The sequence below is a fragment of the Lissotriton vulgaris genome, chromosome 3_1, assembly GCF_964263255.1.
Source record: "Lissotriton vulgaris chromosome 3_1, aLisVul1.2, whole genome shotgun sequence".
Classification (NCBI taxonomy): Eukaryota; Metazoa; Chordata; class Amphibia; order Caudata; family Salamandridae; genus Lissotriton; species Lissotriton vulgaris.
The window spans coordinates 1,110,099,800-1,110,122,638 of record NC_141689.1 but is presented as its reverse complement, the minus strand read 5'-3'; the positions used below and the strand labels follow the sequence as shown (position 1 = coordinate 1,110,122,638).

General features: G+C 45.7%; 1 protein-coding gene across 1 annotated transcript in view; it reads right to left on the bottom strand.

The window, feature by feature from the left end:
- Nucleotides 1-1,856: 1,856 nt before the first annotated feature.
- SLC39A8 (solute carrier family 39 member 8) overlaps nt 1,857-22,839 on the bottom strand; it is a 234,795-nt gene continuing 213,812 nt past the window's right edge. The window contains exon 9 of the mRNA XM_086961583.1: nt 1,857-2,658. Coding sequence (XP_086817709.1) covers nt 2,509-2,658 — 150 coding nt within the window. The 3' untranslated portion in view covers nt 1,857-2,508. The remainder of the gene's footprint in view (nt 2,659-22,839) is intronic.

The window sequence follows — 22,839 nt, the reverse complement described above, 5'->3', positions numbered from 1 at the left end:
TGGAAGCTTGTTTCCAGTCCAGGGAAGGCATGGCTTGGCACTTCAGGTTGGACTGTTCCCATGAGGCACAAGGTCAGACTGATTTGCATATGGCCATGTCTGAACTGGGGTGGTGTGGAGTGCAAATAAACAATGGATTTAGGCCCAGATCTCTGTACTGGGTTGAATGTATGACATTGTTCTGCATTCCGTCCATCAACTGTGGTTTTTGCATTTGTCACCCCGAGTGGGATGGGTATGCTCAGACGTGAGTCCCATGCTCTCCACACCACTGGATTCAAGCAAGACGGGCTGAAGACGGCTGGAATGCCAGAAACCGGTCCTCGGAAGCTTGTTTCCGGTCCAGGGAAGGCATGGCTTGGCAGTTCGGGCTGGACTGTTCCCATGAGGCACAGGGTCAGACTGATTTGCATATGGCCATGTCTGAACTGGGGTGGTGTGGAGTGCAAAAAAACGATGGATTTAGACCCAGATCTCTGTACTGGGTTGAATGTATGACATTGTTCTGCATTCTGTCCATCAACTGTGGTTTTTGCATAAGCCTGGAGCTCCAACATTCCAATGTTTCTTTGTTCACAGCTCTGGCTGTGAACAAAGGCTTCAGGGAGCCTGTGGGAATTCCAATCCCCTCATGCTCCCATAAGGCTTTGTTTTTTTTTGTTAGAACATTCTTCCCTCGAGTGGCAGAATGTTCTAATAGCCTTGTAGCCCTCCGTAGCTGGGCTATACCGGCTATTAAAGTCCCTCTCCCTTGTTAAAGGCCCTCGCCTTCGGCTCGGGCCTTTAACGCTGGAGAGGGCCTTTAATAGCCGGTATAGCCCTCTATGGTGGGCTATAAGGCTATAGTATAATTCTTACTTGTCTTAATGTCTACAGACCATTGGGACTTCCAGTTGCTATTCTTTATATATACAGTATGGCCTTGAGAGTGGTGTGTCTAAATTTGATTTCTAACCGTTTGTTGGCTGGTCCTCACTGGACAGCTAACAGTGAGTTTAGTCATCTTAGTTTCCACCCCTATGATCAGTGGGAAAAGATTCATCAGAGTATCATTACCTCTGTGGTAAATTAATTCGAATTGATCATCTAATCATAAAAGGACCCAGTGAGGGTTGGAGAAGTAAATGAGTGTAGATTAAAAAACTAGAAGAATTTCCTAAGTACGCTTCAGCTGGATCAGTAGTCACTCATGTTGACCCGAGTGTCACTTTGGGTGACGCCCCTCCAGTCCAGCAAAGTCTAGCACTTTGCTGGGGATCCACACAAAACAACGTCCAGCACTTGCCATGGGACTTCAGACACAGATCACCTGTGCACATACAAAGTCCCTGAGAATGATAACGAGCAGCACAGAACATGGATATGACGCAAACAGGGGTGTAGCTTGGCCATTAAGATTGAGGAGGGGTGTGAGCATCAGATTTCCTAACAAGCATGCTAGCATATAATATTAAAATAGATTATAAGACCAGCAGGGTGCATGAGAGGGGCCTAAGGAGTAGTGGAAAGGGAGAGTAATGTGGCTTGGTAGGGGCACTAAGTGAGAGAAAACACAACATTTTGCAAAATAACCAATATTTTTAAGGAATTTCAGAACAGAGAGAGAGAGTATGGGTGCATGTAAAATTTCCTGGTGAAATCCGACAGACAACTCACCATACACGACTATTTATCAGGAACCACATTTATTAGAGGGGGTGTAACATCCCAAACATCCCCCCTACATAAGATACGCCCCTGGGTGCAAAGGCTGTCGTTCTTACACTTTGCAAACAAAAAAGCATTTTATTTAAAGGCCCAGAAACATAGACGATGTGTTTGTATTGAAGGATATACAGGACACCACAATTTACACGTCTAATAAAACAAAAGTTCAACACGAGTTTTTATTGCATATAAATTAATTTTGTTCATAATAAAAGCATAATACCATATCTAGCAATGTTTAAAAATACGGTCTTATTAGCAGTTAGTGGTTATCATCTGAGTTTCAACATCAGTTCTGAAATATTGACATGTGCAAATATAAACCCCCCTAAAACCATGTAACAAAAGTCTTGAACATCTATGTGCGTCTTTGATTGTAATAACATGCCATTCTGTGGCTTGAACCTTTCCTAAATCATGTGTCTATTTTGTCGTGAGCTCATTCTTATGATAACCTAAAAATCATATGGAATGAAGGTGCCAGAGCTGCCTTTGTATTAAAATATAATATATTGTAGCACCAACTGCTCACTATAACACTGTACAGGTAATGCGCGGTGCCGTCAATAAATATAACATCAAGAAAATACATTTCACTTTTTCTTTTCGTAACACTGCAGCGTTTGGACTACTTCATAGACTTGATTTGAGTCCTAAGAACCAACGTTCATTTTCATTAAATTCAGCAAATTGAAAAAATATATATTTCAAAGTCAAAAGTGATTTATGCTGGAAGTTAATTTGTGGTGTTCGAGAGTTCTTCAGTCTTGATGGAAAGGACTCCTAGAGAGGCGTAGCCCGTCACTCTAAATCAATATCTCCTGCATAGAGGGTGATCAGCAATATGATCGCAAACCCTGTTAACAGTCCAGCATTCTGGATGACGAAGTACAAGAAATCTGTTTTCCTTCCAGTTATTTTTTCTTTTAGCATGTCGTTCATTTCCGGGAACTGGAAGATTAAACAAGAACAGAATCATTATTAGCCTTCTGCTGCCATCATGTGGATGAAAAGTGCAAAACGTACACATCTTTCTAAGTCTGCTGAGAAGATGCTTGGGTGACATACACAACAAAAAAATGAAAGCAAGCAATGGTAATGCCAATAGGTCTGGCTTATGAACAGAAGTGCTTTTTGTGTCATTGATTTGTTTAGGGTCTCCATAAGTAATCATAATTGCACTTTGTCACTCATCTTTGCACTGATGCGTCAACTCATCCATCCACTGACTCGTTCTTGCAGTCCCCCTGACACAAATCCAATAAAACACAGACAATCAGAAACATATGTAAGATAAATGGAAATCAATACAAGTAGAAAAAAGCATATGTGTGTAATAACGAAAGTAAACATAGCAGTGGGTGTCCGTCATGCAAGGGTAGTCTATTGTTATAAATGTTCAGGCCACATTTAGAACCAAAGTGTTGGCCATTTTCGAAAGCAAAACAATGATACACTATGGTCAACAGCATTGATTTCTGGTCTCCTGGTTTAAAGAATGTGGCCACGTGGGATGTGATGTAATATAGCCTTATAGCCCACAGCTATTAAAAGCCCGCTCCTGCGTTCGGCGAGGGTCTTTAACAAGGGACCGGGACTTTAATAGCCGGTATAGCCCTGCTACGGAGGGACATAAGGCTATTAGAACATTCTGCCACTAGGTGGCAGAATGTTATAACAAATAATAACAAAGGCCTCTCGAAGATCGAGTGGGATTTAAATCCCCACGAGCTCCGAGAGGCCTTTGTAAAACATTAGAATGTTGCTCATGGGCCTTTACCGGCTTGAATTAGCATGGAGCACTCCATTATCAACAACTGAGCTTCCAACATTCCAATGTTCTAATGCAGATTAAATGAGCAGCAAGATACTGATTCGTTAGTATTAACTGGAGAGCTAAAGTATCCTCTTAAGAAACATTAAAATAAAAAGGGAAGAAGCAAAGGGATAAAGACGAATTATAATATTTGAATGTTGAGAGCTCCATTGAAGACAATTCTAATATCCTAATAGCTCTTCTGCCTTGTGCTATACCGGTTGTTAAAGCCCCACTACCTCATTATAAGCTTAACCGGTATAGACCTCAGCAGCAGGGTATATGGCTATATTGTAAAGGGAAAAATTTGAAAACAAAAGGACTGGCCAACCATTCTGACACCGGAGCACAATTATTTTTAGGTAGATGTAAACATGTACCTCTTTTTGTTTTTTCAATAACTTTGGTGCCGCTTGACGAATCTCCATGGAATTTTCACAAAACTTCCTTTTTTTGGTTCAGCTGCTGTGTTAAAAGTTTTGGGTTGATCGGTCTAGCAGCGGCTGAGAAAAAAAGGGGGGGCAAAATGTGTTTCCCTATATTAAGTCTATGGGGATTTTTCATTATTTGAACACGACTATAACCCGAACTGCGGAACAGAATTACACCAAATTTGGCAGAACGCAAGATGTTGGTCAAGAAAGCGTGCTTTTTGTGATTTGGTGTAATTCCGTTCAGTAGTTTTTGGGATATTTATCATTTAAAAATATATATATCTGGAGACGCGAGTCCTTTCCGTTGGACTCCCGCATCCTACTAAAATTTGATTGGCTGCCAACACATCAACCAGGAAGTGTTGGCAGCCATATTGGGGCACAGCTTAAAGCAGAGTCCCTGAAAAGAAGTTTTAAAAAAATAAAAGGAGGCAGGGTAGGACGTAGGACCTCCACTGTTGCCCCGTAGACCGGCACCCCCATGGGGCACAAACTTAATTTAAAAAAGAGGCTTACAAATGCAATCACTAAGGGGGTCCGTTGCGGACACCCAGCCCCAGAGACCACCACCATCCCAGAGCAAATGTGATCAAAGGAGAGGGGCCACGCTGCCCCCTCCAGGAGCCCTAGATGTCCCTGGGAACCGCCACCCCCTAGGGCTGGCTCCAGCAATGCCCCGGGGTTTCCCCCCCCCCCCAGTTTGGTATGGCATGCATTATATGGCATATGCAGTTTGCTATGGCTCCACTTTGAGCAAACGAGAGCATTTTACTCTCACTTGCTCAAAGCAAGCCACTTTGCATGTTACACACAGGGAGCTGCAGGTCAGTAGCTCCCCGTATGTAAAAAGCAATGCATGCTCCCACAGGAGGAGGGGAGCCGGCTAGGACCGCAGGGGCCTTCAGGCTCCCCCGCAGACCCCAACGGAGAGGCCTGGTCCCAAAGGATGGGGACCCTAGGGCCAAAAATGGCCCAGGAGGGGGGCCACTCGGCCCCCTTCCCTTTGAATTATTAGAAAAAATAAATAAAGGCCGGGCCCCGGGGGATAGTTTCCTAGGGGTCGAAATCAGCCCGGGAGGGGGGCACGCGGGCCCGCTCTCATTTTTGTAAAAGTGAAAAAAGGGTCAGGCCCTGGGGGATGGGCTACCCGGGGTGCAGAATGATCAGGTAAGGGGGACCATACAGCCTCTCTTCCTAAAAAAGAAAACAAAAAGCCAGCAACTCGCCGGAGGCCCTGCCCCTTTTTTCAACTACTCTAGAAATGCGCCTTGGGGTGCGCTCCTGGTTGGGGGATGAAGTTCCCTTCGCTGCTGAGTGTCCTTAGGGGCCAAAAAGATCCCCTGTTACTTCCAGTACGCCCCACACAGCGGGATTGCTGAGAGGTAGTCAGAGTATACGCCCATTTTCTCCACCACTCTGCAAACGCGCCTCCTGGTGCACTACTCAATGGGGGAAGTAGTTTACTTTAGTCCTGAGCAAGGTGGTGGAGAAAGGGGGCGTGGCCACCAAAATCCTCTTAGCAGACCTACTGTTTGGGAGTTGCTGGAGGGTACAGGAGGGGTAGTTGGCCCCCAAGGACCCTCAATAGCCATGGGGACTTCATTCCCTGACTAGTAGTGCGCCTGGAGGTGCATTTGCAGAGAGGTGGAGAAAGGGGGCCAGGCCTCCTATCAGGTCTCAGCAAGACTGCTATGTGGGACTTACTGGAGGTAATAGGAGAGGTAGTTGGCCCCCAAGGATGTCCTTGGGAGACATCTACACTTCCTGTTCTCTCGAATAAGTCGCACACACAGGGATTGCCTAGTGGTCTTTGAAGGCCACGTCCCCTTTCTCCACCACTCTGCAAACAAGGCTTGTGGTGCACTACTGGCAGGGGGATGAAGTCCACATTACTCTTGAGGGCCAAAAAGCCCTCTTGGTACCTTCTGTAAGTCCTACTCAGCGGGATTCCTGAGAGCTGGTCGGAAGCCCAGCCCCCTTTCTCCACCCCTCTGTAAACACGACTACTAGTTAAAAAAACAGAGAAATTTACTGAAAAAAACAAAGGTTATAGGGACGTTCTAGTTAGAAATTAGCATTTAAAACACCTTAGAAATTCACAGAAAAAAACAAACGGTTACAAAGACATTATAGTTGGCCTCAGGTTTCAGTCCCACAAAACCCAAGAAATTCAGCAGTTACAGTTAGCTGAGCTAACTATATCTTGCACACCCGCAATGCAATGCTTATGACATCACATATTACATCACTCATGACATCACTAATGACATCACTGATGACATCTTAAATGACATCACTAATGACATCACTGATGACATCTTAAATGACATCACTGATGACATCATGCAGTGACTGTGGGTGTTTTTACAAAGTTTATGAGTGTTAAAAATATAAACGAAGGTGTGAGGGGCTCTATGGGTAAGTGAGTATGTGTATGGCTGTGTTGGTGAGTGAGTGTATGTGTCACTGATATATGGGCCAGTAATTGGGTATGTGAAAAGCAGTATAGGGGAGTGATGTGGTATATGAGTGACTATATGCGTGAGTAAATGTGAGAGTGGCTATATGGGTGAGTATGTGCTTCTGTCAGTTACTGTTTAGGCAAGTGAATACATGTTGACATATCTCTACCAGTTGGCCCAGTAGGGTCCATGGCATTCATCAGGATCTAAATAATCAAAGAGCTCGTTTTCTGATTATTTAGGTCCTGATGAATGCCCAGGTTAGATGTGCAGGACATCTAACGTGCGCTTCTATTGGAATTCTATAACGCATATTAGAAAGCCCATTATCACAGTTTTAGCTGCAGTTTCCTGCCGCTAAAATGACGATAATTTTAACGAGGTTCTTGCTAATATGCCCCTCAGTTTTTAGAGGCCGAGGACTGGTCAATGATGAAGCATGACACCAGGTGGTGTTTATGAAAGTATGATCAATTTGAAAATACGAGAAAATTAGGAACAGGTTAAGATAATGGACTGCGACTGACATTAGACAGTAAGTATTATGTCTGAACCAAAGTTTGGGTACAAAAATATTTGTTCTTTATTAAATCATAAAAGTTTTTAAAGGAGAAAATTTACATGTGAAGAACTTTCTACATGTGATAAATACTATGAATTACAATTTGTAGATTTATGAGATGCATTATAGTACATATTAAAACATGGCTATAGGTTACAGAGTACTACGCGCGTTTCGGCTGTGAGCCTTCATCAGGAAGCCATGACTTTTTCCAGTTAGCCTTACAAGTAGACAGAATTCTGCCTGGAGTGTTTCCTGAGACTGGATGTTGTGTTTGATTCTGTCCAGAAGGTGGATGATATGCTCCAATATGGGTGTCCAAGGGAGACGTGAGGAAACGTGAGTTAAGTTGGGAGATGCAGACACACAAAGGGGTTTAGGGTATGTCTGGGGTGACACTGTAGATGTTTCTATTTTGATCATTCGGGTTTGAGAAAGTGTCTGTAGCCTTCTATTGAGGGTCCGCTATATTAGTTCTGTTAAAAGAGGCACCAAGCGATCCAATGCTGGATTCCATGTGGAGTAGTCCAAGGACTAACCCGGGGTCAAATGCCTCCGTTTCGGGTCCGGACGGGTGAATGCTTAATAGATAAGTCCGTTTAGCGATCCGATAGTGGGTTCTGCGTTGCGTCTCCGGCGGAGTTCCCGGTATGATCATCCTAAATCAGCTCTGAGACCACTCCAGTGACTCCCAGTTGTTAATAGCATACATTTGTTTTACTTTTCTTTTTATTGATGACAACGTTGATACATTACAATTGTTATTGCAAATCATTATACAGAGCAATACATTTACAATGAGTCATGCTTTATCTCCTTCTAATTCTAGCATCTTCTATCAGGTAATACTGTTCCTATCTTGGTTTGCTCATTCTGTGATGGAATTGAAGTGATGTCTCAAATGCAGAGGATCACAAATGTTCCCTTTATACTCATTCCATTATCCCCATATTTGTGACCACTTTTTGGGACAACCCCTTGATTCATTTATTGTCCTCACCAATAACATGCACCAATCCATATCTCTCTTCCATGCAGTAATTGTTGGTGTTTCTTGTGCTTTCCACATTCTGGCAATGTTACACTTAGCATCTATCATTTCCAGCGTCACCCAGGTTCTCTCTTTACTATTTAGGTCTGTGGGCTCCCAGATATTTAGAAGGCATAATCCTATCTTGGGTTCTATTTTCAATCCCAGCACCTCCCCCAAACATTGGATCACGGCTGTCCAATATCGTCTAATGTGAACACATTCCCAGATAGTATGGATGAATGTACCCTCCTGGCCACAGCACCTCTTACACTCGGAGTTGTCTCTGTAACCCATTTTTACAAGAGCTGGACCTGGTAAATATATTCTATGTAGCACTTTAAGTTGTACCAGCCTCAGTCTCGAGGATATAAAATTTTCTCTGGGTGATGCTAAGGCTTCCTGCCATTCATCGTCCTCCAAGTATGCAATATCTTTTTCCCAATGTTTGCGGAGTTGGAGGAGGGAGTCGGGCATGTTATTGATTAATTTCTGGTATGTCGTGGAAATAGCTTTGTTGGGAATGTATTCTTCAAGGATTCTGTCTTGTAGTGGGGAGGACTCAGGGAGCGATTCACCCCTTGCAATAGCAGCCCGCAGGGCGTGTCATCTTATCTGCAAATATCTAAAATTCTCTGTATCTGCCAGTTCATATTCTTTTTGCAACTGTGTGAAGGTAATCACATCTCCTTATTAGGTCTCGCCTATGCAGTGCGCATGCGCTGCAAAGGAGGAGACCTCTTGAAATTGATTCACTTTTTAGGCCAAAAACGTGCGCGCATTGCATTGCTTTCAATGGCAACGCTTTCACGTTTGGCGATTCCCTTGCGGGAGTGAGCTTTGGCGACATCTGTTTGTAATTAACTTGCAAACAGATGGTGCCCCTGCTCGCTCCCTCAAAGGAAACGCTGTGGTGCTCTCTGCCACATTCCCCCACTGCATGCACAAGTACTGTTTCACTTTCGCGGCCGTGGGGCTGCGCTTGTGTTTCAGCGCTTGTTCTTAAAAGCTGTTTGTTATAACGTTCTCGCATAACTGGCATAAAACGAAAGCATACTTTTACGCTATACCTGTTAGCTCTTTTCTTGGGGGATATTTTATCTCAGCAGTTTGATATTCTCAGATTTCGTAGCTACAACAGTCTTACATAAATATTCTTACCGGAGATAGGAATGCAGCTTGGAATCTGAACTCATTGCTATGCTTTCCACAGGCCTTGCCTTGAAACGCAAGGGCAGTGCCTCCATTCTGAGAACCCTCAAGGGTCCTTTGTGATTAAGAAGTGAGTGTGAAAGGGCAAACCTGAAGATGGAGGCTGACACGTCATTAAGAACTTCTGTAATTATCCCAGCCGTGGCTTTCGGAACCTGGTGCTTTTTGCAGAAACATTTAATTCTTCACAGAAACAAGCAAGCCAAAAGAGATTCTATTGGCAACTTACCAAACGTTATGTCACACACGAAACAGCCGATTTGTGTTCATATGTATTATTTCTTTTTACATTATCTTTTTTTCTTTTTTTTTACATACTGTTCATCTCGTCGAGAGCTGCATACACACAAACTGAACTGTTTGCAGGGAAGCAGCTTTTTGGGTAATGCGTGAGTTGAGCAAGGTATTCAGACTTTGTATAAAAATGTATTTATAGCATGTGTTCTGGGTGCATTCATATTTGTCCACTTTGCACAGTCACAGCTATCTGAAGATTTTCCTTAACAGACTTTCACTTAAAGCACCCAGTATCAATGCGGTGTTTTTATCTCTAGTACAACTGATAAATGCTGTTATGGGACCTTCAGGTTTTTATCTTCTCCATACTTAACAAACCCTTTGCAATACAAGGCAGTTCAGCTACAATCTGTCTTATGCAGCGTTCGTCTACTGTCTGCCCGACATTCTCTGAGAAAAATAAGGTTTTACATTTTTTAACAAAGGTTAAGTTGCTTTTGGTGGCACAGAATCCACACAAGAAAGTTTCAGAGGCATGCTGCCACCACCAGGAGGGCTTCCGACCATGTGACCAACAAACACCTTTGAGAGCAGCCAGAGTAGCATAGTAATAATAATAATAATGTGTTTAGTTCATAGCGCTTTGTGCATCACTTCTGTTTCATAGCGCTGTGACAGGTACATAATTAGAAGAATAGACAGCAGTCTGTCCAGCAGGCTTTCAAACTTGTGACCTGCAGATCGACTCATTACTGTACAAACATTAAACCCACTGAGCACTCCTTCCTGTTGTCATCTCTTATCAAGCATTGGCATAGCCAATATGTCTCGCCTTTGGGACCTTATAAGTGTTTAGCCATGCAACAGTTGATGTTGTTGCACCAAGGATATTGTGCTGGATAACTAAGCACTTATAAATAACCAAAGGCGAGACCTATTGGCTATGCCAATGCTTGTTTCCATAGGTCCCTAACCCGGGAGATTCCTATCATGTCCCATCAATCGAAGCCCATGGTGTTTCTCAGGGTGCCAAATCTCCCTGTGTCCTACAGGGGGGTAGCTTGCGTGATTTTCCCTGCCCATCCCATGCTTTTGTTAACTGTGTGCCATATCTGGACTGCGTGTTCAGTTGGGCCTGTTAATTGCAGTTTTGCAGGTTTAGAATAGAGTGTTCTGGAATAATTCCCATCTGGAAGAAGCCACCTATCCATTTTGTATCCCATGTCATCTTGGGGCCTATATGTACATTGATTATTAGCTGCTAGTTGTGCTGCCCAGTAATACCTTCTAACATCTGGGAGTCCTATGCCACCATCATACCACGGCCTTGTTGGTTTTTGGGATGCTATACAGGGTGGTTTCCCCTCCCATAGGAGCTCCCTCTATTCACTGTCAATGGCTTTAAAATAATCAGTACGGACTGGGCCTGGTGAATTTTGTTAATTGTATTAAAAATGTGTCAGGGACATCATTTTGAATAGTGCGGCATGGCCCAATAATGTCAGTGGGAGAGACTTCCAATGTCTAACATTGCTCCTAAACCGCTGTAACGGGGGCAGAAGGCTTCGCTCATAATACAATACCGGGTCCTTGGTGACATATATGCCCAGGTATTTGAATCCCTCACATGCCTCTGTCATCACAAATCCTTTGGGTAGGGGGGAACATACCCCTCAAAACGTAGATTATTGACTTAGACAAATTTATAGTGTATCCAGAATACTTCCCAAAATTGGCAAAGATGTGGAGCATTCTGTTTATTGAGGCTCCCGGTGACGCCAGATATAACAGTATATCATCGGCGTATAGGGAGATTAGGTGCTCCCAACCCTCCGACCACTTGAGTCCCCTTATGATTGGATCCTTCCATATCTACAGTGCCAACGGTTTCAACATTAGTGCGAAGAGCAACGGGGATAGCGGACAGCCCTGCCTGGCTCCCCTTTCAAGGGCAAATATTGGGGATTTCCTATTGTTGACCACTACCTGCGCCAGTGGACCCCTATACAGAAGTTTCATCCAGCTCATGTAGTTGGAGCCAAATCTTATTTTTTTGAGGACTGCATACATGTATCGTCACTCAATCATATCAAATGCCATGGTGGCGTCCAGGGACACCACCACTGCATCCTCCCATGTAGTGTGTCTATTCTTCCCATTACCCAGTGCAAACATCGGAGGTTAAGTGAGGTATTTCTTGCTGGCATGAAACCTGATTGACCAGGATGCACAAGTTTGGGATAGCCTGGAGCCGAAGGGTGGCCCATAACTTTGCCAAGATCTTTACTTTGGCGTTGAGTAATGATATCAGCCTATATGAGGAGCATTTATTTTTAGGTGTACCGCTTTTGTGGATGAACACTATGGTGGCTAGCCTTTGATCTTCTGGAGGGTTTCCCTTGTTTTCAACTTTCTAAATACATCTTGGTGAGGTGTGGGGCTATCTTGCTGGGGGCTAATTTGTACAAATCAATGGACAAACCATTTGCACTCATCGCTTTCCCGGACTGCAGATCCCTCATGGCTCACTCAACTTCAGTGTTTCTGAGTTCACTGTGTAGTGTAGAGAGGTCTTTTGCTGAAAGGGTGGGGAGGGGCATGTCTAACAATAGGGACTCTGAATTCTCTTCTGTGGATGCTGTGTGGGATTTATAAATTTGCTTAAAATGGTTAGCAAATTAATCTGCTATTTCCTATTGGATCAATTTTAAATCTCTCTGCAAAAGTTAGTCCCACATTACATTCATATGGAAACAGAGGGTTTTCTCCCAGGTATCTGATTTCATAATGCAATTTAAATTGGTGGATATATGGTGGCTACCCTCAGGGAGTCTTGAGCCCCAAATGTAATGCCATAGGCAACCTACTGAGAGCAGAGCCAATCTACCTTCAATTCAGGAAACTTTTTTAAAATTAAACTTTTCAAGAAATGCTTGTTAAGCTAAATGTCAATTTGTAGAGTACTCGAATACTTCGCTTTATCATGGTGCTAGGAAATGATGTGTCTGATGTTCTCTTTCCAGGGCCCCAATCAAAAAATACAAGATTACAGTGAACATTTCATTATGCTGGACTTTAAAATCACCCACATACCTTATTACACATTTGCAATGTTGTTTCCTTTATCTGTGTAAGTTAGAGCTCTGTCATCACACAATGAAATTCACAGCTCCACAAATAAATAAATAAATATATTATTTTTTTGTAGATTTTATATTGTTCAGAGAAAAAGATGAATTCTCCAGCTTTTGGGTAAATATAATTTTAGACAATGTCGGCCAGCATAATATTTTTCCCAAATGCTTGATGTTTCCTTGGTATGTTACTCTTTGGCGTCATTTCTCTGGTCCTCTCCAAAGAGTAGGAGACCCCAAATATACTGTGTTGCAAGGAACTAGAGTCAAGTTTTTTTTCTTTTGACCTTATATGATGAAACGTCTTAATATGTATTCTATTATGAAGGATTAAGTATTTTGAATTTTTGTTGTTATTATGTGAAAGGCTTTTTAGTTTATGATACAAATAATAACTTATTATATGATGTTTTCTTGTATGATATCTTTTTTGCCTAAGTTTTAAACTTTGATTAAATAAAGTGTTATGTAATATGGAATCTTTGTACTTTATAAGTTATGGAAACATAGCGAGATAAAGAGTGTTGACTGACTAAATAAATAAACATTTTCACGTTGAAGCATGAACGGGTTAAAGGTTTACTCAAAACCAATCAAACAAAATGTTCAGCCCAGTAAATTTACAAAACAAATAAGTGATGCATTTCACACAACACTTGCTCAGGTCGCTCTGATAAAGTGTGATTCACACACAGTTAATTATAAGTCAGAAATGTATGCTCTGTAGATTTACATCTACTATGTCCATAGATTGCAAACTGATTGTGGATTTACAAAAATTCTCTCTGTGTGTAGTCCTGCATATTATGTGCCTGACGGATGATCCATATGATTGTGCCTGCTGGAAAGCTACATTTGCTCATTCATAATTTTATATTTTATTCCCCCAGCAGGAATAAAATATCTCTATGTCGGAAGAGCTTGCCCACCTCACTTACATTCAATAAGGGATAGAATACTTCCCTTTACGTTCCGGAAAATACACTCACTTGCACCATGGGAACTGGTAGTTAAATGTATTTACTGATGGATGCTTCTATCTTTAGATTTCTCACCTTGTGAATATTTCCTAAGACTGGATTAGGAAACTCAGAAGCAGTACTCCTGCACGCCGGTAGGTGAAGTCATGTGGCTTCGCCCCAAAATCGTTCTGCTCTGGTAATAATGAGCAAGGCAGCATATAAGTGCCACCCAAGCGCACTGACATCAGTTCCTTTCTTTACGCAACTTCAGACTCAGATCTGGAACTCTATTAATCTTTGACAAGATCTTTTACAAACCAATGTGTTATTTTACCAGAATGTAAGGGAAATGTGTCTTCTCCTAAGGGACTGTCACAAGCAAATATTTGTGACAGACCTCAACGGAGGATGCCAGGGGTCAGACATCTCATACATGACACCAGCTCTTTGTTTCTGCTCAGACAATAACTGATGAATGGAACAAATGTGTCCCAGAGTATGATGAGGACAAGAGGTTTGAAGAAATACAGCATGCCAGTGGCCTAGAGGCCATTTCTAGGCACTGGACCTGTCTACCACCCCGGTCCTGCTGCAGAGAAGAGTGCTTCTTTCACTGTTGCCATGCAAAGGACTGAGGAGGTCAATGACTTGTATCTTTTTACTATGGAAGTACAGACCAATGTCCCTACGGAGGTTCTCCAGCCTGGCCAGGCACCTACTGACCCTCTCCTGCCATTTAAAAAAGTCCTAATAGATACCTTCTTGGGAAAAACTATGTTCTGGCCCCTAGTCAATAGGCAGGTCACTCGTTGCCAAAGACCAGCATTGGGTGACAGTGAAATCCCGACCTGAAATCTAATTCCAGAAACTTTGGTGGCAAAGACCTCCACCACCAAAGTAAACCCAAATGGCTTTATCAAAACACCTCCTAATTGCAAATCTAAATGCATGAAGACCTTTAGCAAGCACATGTTCTTGTCTGCCAACCTTGACTTACATTCTGTCAACTCAAGGTGCCCCCTGGTTCACTACACCCATGCATTTTGGGACATGGTAGGCCTCATCTTACCAGAGTTCCTGATGACTTTTAAGAGTCTTTAGCCCAAACCATCTAGGATTGTTATTAAGTCTTGCCAGGACATGACTGGGTAAGGCATTTGGCAACAGTATGGTTCTTCTGTGTCATGCCTGAATGAGGTCTACGGGCTTCTGATGGGATGTTCAGACATCCTTGATGGACATGCCATTCAGTGGCTTTCACCTCTTTGTTGACAAAGCAGACCCAGCCCTGGAACGCCATAGTGGAACATCATAGTGCGTTCTTTGGGTTTGTCTGCCTCTACCAGGAACTTTCACTTTTGCCTCTTTCAGGGATGCACCAGGGGTTTGCTATATAGACAGCCTCAGACCCTGCTTCTGGCACAACAAACTTCTCAGCCCTTTGATGGCCTCAGACCACTGCTCACAGACAAAGCAGCAGGCATCCCAGACAATGTGCAGCTCAGCTCAGCCCCCACCCCTCTGGCAACTACAACCTCAAACCGTGTTGGAAAAGGAGGAATTATTTGTGAGGCCTGCACAAACAATATGTCTACATGTGTATTTCACTAGGAACCAAACACCCCTTTGTAGCACTTGACTCTCAGAGGGTAGCGTTGCAGAGCAGTCCAAGGCTTACTCAACGGAGGTGGTGTAGGCTAGTAACCGCCACTTACAGATACGCAGAAATAACACTCAATAATTGATTGTCCAGTCTGTACTTTGTAATAAATGTACTCTTCCTTTTTATAAAGCACACACACTACTCAATACTATGTATCAATTTACAAATAGCAGTTGGAAATACTTCTTGACATTGCATAACATCCCTACCCCTCCCGAAGGGGGGTGGGGGGGGGCGGTGTCTAGTACCACCACTCACATGTATGCACATCATCTTGACCCCAAATGCAGTAGGTTGACCATTACCTCAAGCGAGGGCCCTACCCCCTGGCACCATCCCAGTGGCGGGTCGCCCCCTTATCTCAACAAGCATTTATAATGGGAACACCTCCCAGGCTTTTCCGTACCATTCTGAGCCTGAGAGGCATGCCCTGGCTTCCTCTTCTGGATTCTTGACTTTGGTGACTTTTGTGCATCCCGCCATTTTTGGAGATGGGCTTCATCTATACCCACGACCCGGACCCGCCATTTTGTTTGACCTTTGTTCCGTTCTTTCATCCCTCCCCACTCCTCCTGATGAGCCTCGATCGTTTTTCTCTTTTTGCTGGACAGCCTTAAATATATATATATGTATATATGTATTATATAATTGTCCAAGCCTAATCCCTGGTAAAATGTAATCCTGTGTGAATTTAGTATTTGTATATATAGAACTCTAACCACTAGTATACGTAGTAGACCTTTGTACTTACTACCATTCCTATGTGATTTTAGAGTGTATCTGTTTATATCTTTCCTTGAGTGACTTTACAACTTGTACATGTGAATTTTTTTTCCTGTTTATATCTCGCCTTTGAGTGACTTTACACCTTGTACATTTGCAATTTTTTCTCTGTTTGTATCTCTTATGCAACTCATGTAATCCAAAGTCCTTATGTATCGCAACTGGTTCTTTTGTAAAGCGCTCTGACACCTTTGGGTAATGTTTGCGCTATAAAATCGCATTAAATAAAAAAAAAAATATATATATATATATAACCCTGACTGTGCATCTCATACTAACCCTACAGTATATCCACTTAAATCAGTTACGGGCAGTTGGGGTGTTCAACTAACGCAGTAGCAAGAATATATGCTGAGGCATCACTTAAATGACAGTACTTATCATATCTGGTAACAGGTATAATGCAAGTCAACCACAGCCCCTGAAAGGCATCATATTTATAATCACAGAATTATGCAATTACAACCAGGCACCCTGGCAGTAATGCCTAGCAACACTTTTCCAATTTACTTAGAATTTCACATATTAAATGTGCCTTCCAGTCCCCATTATTAACATCATCATGTAAATGCCACCTCTTGTGAAATTGCACCCCTTCACCTCAAGGGAATGTCTTTCCAAAGACATCCCAAGTTCAGCCCTTCACACCTTGGTGCAGCCACAACCTCCCACACCCAGCTGCAGAACAAAAGTTACAGCCAAAGGTTAGTTTTGCAGCATGGCTGAACCCTTGAGGGGTTGTTTCCTATAAGTCCCCAGAGACTTAGGGTGGGGGACTTTCCACCTTCAGGCTGGTGGAGTCTGCGTTGCTCCTGCAGCTCCCCCCTTTTCAAACGAATAACAGTGTCCCCATCCTCCGGGGGCCACCATGCATCAAAATAAGCAGAGCAGGTTTTTATGTAGGCTTGTCATGCTCTGCAAGGCATTGAGGGGCCTTTTGCGCCCAGTGCGTGAATATCTGAGCAGCGGCTCCCCCGCTGCTCCGGGGAGAGCCACGCTGCCTTGTGGGCAGCCTCATGCCACATCAGCCCTTCCTAGGGCGGCCCTGTCCCACCCAGGCACCTCTTATCCAAGTGAGTGTGGAGAGCAGCTCGGGAAGCCCACCCAAGGGCTGCTCTTGCCAGCTCCCCGACTGGCTAGCACCCTTGCGTGCTGCCGCGGAAGCCGGCTCCTTGTTTTGGTCTGCCTTCTCCTGTGGGCAGAAATGGATGATGCTGCCGGTCAGGCGGGGCCTCGGGGAGTGTGAAGGCATGCCCCATCCTTCTGCAGGCTGTGGGGGAGTGCGGCGGCACTCCCTGCTCTTTTCTGCTGACACCGGGGCCCGGAGTTGGGGTTCCCGGAGCCCCAGGGAGTACTTCACAGGGAGCGTGACGGCACTCCCCGACTTCTGCTTTCATCAGGGCCCGGAGTTGGAGGTCCCGGGACCGAGGACTATCTTTACGGGGAGCCCAACTGCGCTCCCCGGCTTCCTAGCACCACTTCACGGGGGGCGTGACCGCGCTTCCCGACTTCTTTTGTGGCGGGGCCCTGAGTTGGGGTTCCAGGATCCCAGGAATTTCTTCATGGGGGGCGCGATGGCGCTCCCCGGCTTCCCTACTTCCATTTTCGCCGAGGGTCAGGGTGGATTCCTGGCACCCCTGGGGTGCTATTTCACTGGGAGTACGACGGTGCTCCCTGACTTTACTTTGAGGGGTGCCCAGGGTGGAGAGCCTGGGCCCTGTGGCAGCTTCACGGGGAGTGCAATGGCGCTCCGCGGCTTCACTTTCTTCTGGGGGCAGCCCCCGGGGCTTGATCCTCCCCGGGGGTACATCCAAGACCGGCGGCAGAGCCCCATGTGCTTTATCATCATTCTGATCAGAGGTCAAAGTTTGCCTACCTTCTGGGGGGCGTATCTCAGCCCCCAGGGGACCGATTTTCACAATCTTAACCTCTTCTTGCGCCTGGTGGCCAGCCCTAGCCACCTGGAGCACTTATCACCACCCTCCTTGCCTCCAAGAGGGTGACTCTTCAAGGAGCTGTCTGCACTGGTTCCCTGCGCCAGCCTTTCACCTGGCTCTCCCTCTGGGCCTCTTTTCTCCTTGCGCGGAGGTCCAGGATTTTCCTCACCGGCCCTTGACTCCGTCAAAGGCGCAGTCCAGAGTCCTGGGACACTCAGGGGTTCCTCCTTCCAGCTGCCAATGACGTCAGGTTCCGACACCAGTCTTCCTCAGCAAGACTACACACCAGAGAAAGCTCCTCTTCCGATGCACAACATTTTAAAAGAAATTGGAAGGGGCTGGCAGTAAGGCACTTCTTCCCTATCCTTCAGCGACACATCCCCTCTCTGCCTCCTTCCTGCACAGGCCCCTAGGATACTTCGAAATGGTGTTGTCCAGGGGTCTCATGCCACATGGTCTATGAAAATCCCCTTCCCCCTTGCTGACTTCATGGCCTGGGCCTGAAGCAGGCCTGGTGCCTGGCACCAGGTGACAGCTGCTGATGGATAACCTGCAGCTTCACCCTCATCTCTTTCTCCTGGAGAGAAGAACTTCGCCCTTGGGAATGCTTGCATTGAAGGGCTAGGCCTCTGATGCTACAGCTTGGGGAGGAAGGTAAGTATTCCAGCGTGGCAGGGTCACACCCAGCCAGGCTCTGGTTATAAGTTCAGTCAGAGGAATATGACATTTCTGGATGACCCATAAGCAGTACAGATATGGCTTTGGACTCAGCAGAATACTTATGTTTACACAACTTACACTGTACTTTGGTGCGTGTCTGGAATTTGTAGGCCCTTGGGAAGTGATACTACCCCCTGTGGTCTCTGTCTTCATAGGAGAGTAATGGAGTGTTCCTACAGTGAAACAGTAAAGCACACTGACGTTCCCTTACCTGTGTATCCCCACATTATAAAACCTATTCCATGTCACCAACCAACTCTGCATAATTCCTGCCACACCATTCTCTCTGTACGTGCTCCTGGGCTGCGCACAACAGGAATCTCCTCCACACAGCCCTTACATAGGTGCACACATGTGTGCACATATGTCCAGATGTAACCAGTCCGGTGCCCCTTACCCTGGCTGCAGCGCAGCAGCCTTCTCTCACAAGGCAGACACTAGTGAAATCCACATGCAGTTCATTTCATTATGAGTTCACTGTGGATGTGTCCCAGCTTATGAGGCTCTCCCACAGTAAAAGCTAAAAAATCAGGTGCTCGAAAAGCAAAAAATCCAGGCGGCTCAGATGGTCAGAACCACCTTCTCACAGTTTTACTGTGTTCTTTATGACAAACACCCACCTTGTAAGTGACACATGGGCCTTCCAAACTGTCCAATGGGACTGCACCCTCCCATTTCTATCTAACCAACCACACCTTCCACCCCATCACTGTGTTTGATTGAGAACCACGTGTCCATTTTGCGGCAGGAAGTGCAGGCTCTTTCGGCCTAAGGAGCTTTAGAGAGGGTTTCAGCCTTGAAAATAGGAAGTGGATGTTACTCCAGCTACCTCATTGTGCTGAAGAAGGACTGAGGCCTTTGTCCTATTTTAGATTTCTGTTCTCTCAACATCTTCCTGCGGAAGGACAGATTGAATATGCTCACTTTGGCCAAGGTTTTATCTGCCCTGAATTCTGGAGACTGGATGGTAGTGTTGGAACTGCAGGGGCCTTATTTCTATGTTCCCATCCTGCAGGCCCGCATGCATTGTAGATTGTTCATAGTGGGCCATGATCATTTTCATTTTGCGGTGCTCCCTTTTGGCCTCACCAGTGCCCCAAAGGTTTCACTGAAGTCATGGCACCTGTTGCAGCGCACCTTCTGAGGTCGGGTATGCCAGTCTTTCCCTACTGAGGCTACTAGGACTTGGCTTCCTGAATTCTGCTAGCCAAACAGGCCACAAAGCACATGCTGTTCCGAGCAGTGGGATCCGAAGTCCCAGTGGGCACTAGGGGAATCTATCAGATTTCATCCCAGTTTCTGAAAAACCTGCAAAAGATCAACAGTGGGAGCTGCGAGACCATGACTGGGCAAACTCCCCCCTTTTCCCCACCCAAAGCTGACAGTGGTGATAGATGCATCACTACTGGGTTAGCAAGGCCATCTATGAGAGGAGGATATCAGAGGACTCTGGTCTCCAGCAGAAATCCTTCTCCACATCAGTTGGATGAAGTTATGGGCAAGCCACTAGCCATTGAAGGCCCTTCTACCAACTATCAAAGGAAGGCTGCCATAGGGTCTCATAAACAACACCACCACAAACAAAACCACTGCAAAAACAAGGGTAGACTGGGATCTTTAGTCTTGTGTCAGGAGACTCTGCGCCTCCAGAAGTGGCTGGCTCACCAGGGCAGTTCTCTAGTTGGGACCCACTTTTCTGGATCTAAACACCATGGTGGATGAACTCAGCTGCTGAAGCCTAGCGGACCCTGAATAGCAGTTACATCCAGAGGTGGCACAGGAGGTTTACCCATGCAATGGAGAGAACTCTGTCTCAATCTTTTCGCTACCACCAAGAACATGCAAAGTTGAAAGGGGGCGTGGCTTTGCAGCGATCCAGCATGGCCGCTTGTTAGAGTGTCTCCATGACTCCTTCCCTACACCACCAATCCGACACACAACTCCGATCCTCCACGGCCAGGATTGCAATCTGAAGGTGTAGCGGTGCTCAGTGCTCTTGGTCCGGTGTCGAACGGTCGTCCTGAGCCGAAGTTGCAGGCACCGGCGTTTGAGGCCTTCCCTGGCATCGAAGCCGGGGACTCGTGTGGTGCCTACACCACAGTGGAGGTCGTGCTTGCCAACGTGACCTCTCCCCCCTACCCCGGGGGGCCGAAATACTCTGAGTCCGGAGTCACAGGGTCAGACGACCATCTTGGACTCCACAGCCCCGGCATCCCTGAACCTTTCCCTGCACAGCGGACCTTGGACACCAGATATGTTCAGAGGGGGCACGGCCCTAACGTAGTGTAACAAAAAAGGATCTTCGCGGAGATACCACTGCAGGCTGCAGGAAACCACGGAGGAGCTGAGGACTGTGAGTTGAAGAGTAATCAATCTCAGATTCATGCGCTTCCATTATTTTGGGATGCGGAGGCTCCTTCTTTCCCCTCCCTCCCGCTGATTCACTTACACCACTGCTGCTGGCTCCCTATTGATAGCCGCTGCGCCAGATCTTGTGGCCCCCACACCCTGAGAAAGCTCTACCTGGCACTGACCACACTGAAGGGACTGATGGGCGCCCTATGGTGAAGTGGCCCCCGGTGCACACGAAGAGTGCGCGAAGAAACACAGGACCTGGTACAATTTAATAACTTGTTGGTTCACATATGGGTACCGCTTGACCCCCCCAAGCTGCTCCAGACCGAAAAGACTACACTTGCACTCCGAGCAGGTCAGGCCTGAACTCAGTGGTGACACTATCATTGGCATAGTCGGACCGGGCGTCTGTACGGATCTCACTATGTCTGGCATGAAGGGTGTAACATCAACCCAGCAGAGTAGGCTGGACGGTTACACCTGCCCAAAAGAGGACTTGCCTGAGCGTAAGGTGGCAGGGGACAGACAGCAGGGAGGGGCGGAACATGACTCTTCAGACCTCACATTAAAAGACTTAATGGAGGCTATTAATGGGGTGCGCACCTCCATGGAGCAGCGAATGGATACTCTTTCTTAGGAAATGACGCTGATCAGGGCTGATATTGCCAAGTACAGGAAAAAAGTTAAACAACTGGAACTCATCACGACCAGCCTTGTGGAAGATACATTGCACTTGCAGACCAAAACTTGTGAACTCCTGGCGTTTCGTAGGTTCAGGGAAGACAAGCTGGATCACTATGAGAGGCGCACGAGGCGCAATAATGTACGCATCCTTGGCATGCCGGAAAAATTGGAAGGACCCACCACAGACCTTTTTGTGGAAAACTTAAACACTATGCATCTGCAACCGAAGGGCCTGTCCAACCTGTTTGTGATTGAAAGAGCTGACAGGGTGCCCGGGGGTCGCCCGAAACCTGGGCACCCCCCACCCCATTCTGGCCCGATTGCTAAACAACAGGGACAGGAAAACAATCCTAACAGCCGCCAGGGTCGCCCCTCCAATCAAACTAGACAATTCGGAAATCACTTTCTTTCCTGATTTTACTCAAACCGTGCAGAGAAAATGACGCTCATTTCTAGATGTCAAAAGAAGAATATGGGACAATGGCCTCAAGTACGCCATGCTTTTACCGGCTCGTCTTCGAGTTGAGGCGGAAGGAAAGACTCGATTCTTCGATCTACCAGAGGCTGCATCCGATTGGCTGGACGGGTGGAGGACATCGGCGGAGGCGGGCTCCAGTGGCCGTTGAGGCTGACAGCCAGACTCCACCAGTAAGACTCAAAGTGGCCCCTAAATGCCTGAGCATCCTATAATTTAATTGTTACTGACAGGCTGTTTGCACATGTGACATTAGTCTATAGTGCTGCGCACTAGCGTACTTTGAAGTAACTTGCATACTGCGATTTTGGCCCATATGGGCCCGGAGCACCCGTAGTTTGAAATTGTAGGGCGGTAAGCCAATTGGACGCCTAAGCCTTCCTAATCTTCTTCTTTTAGTACGTTGTTGGGCGACTCAACCTCTGCATTTGATAATTATGGGCAATTCTGAGCCAGAGTGCAGGGGAGCAGGGAGGGGGTTGTTGGGAGGGGATGTTTTTATCTGTTTACAGCTATCTGGTTGGTTTCGACAGTACAGTCCGTAATTATTGTAGAAGATATTACACCCTATATTGCCATCAATGTGTGCACAGTGGAACAAGGATATTAAAATCTTAAGTTTGAATGTTAACGGGCTTGGGGACAAAATTAAGCGATGTGTCGTTT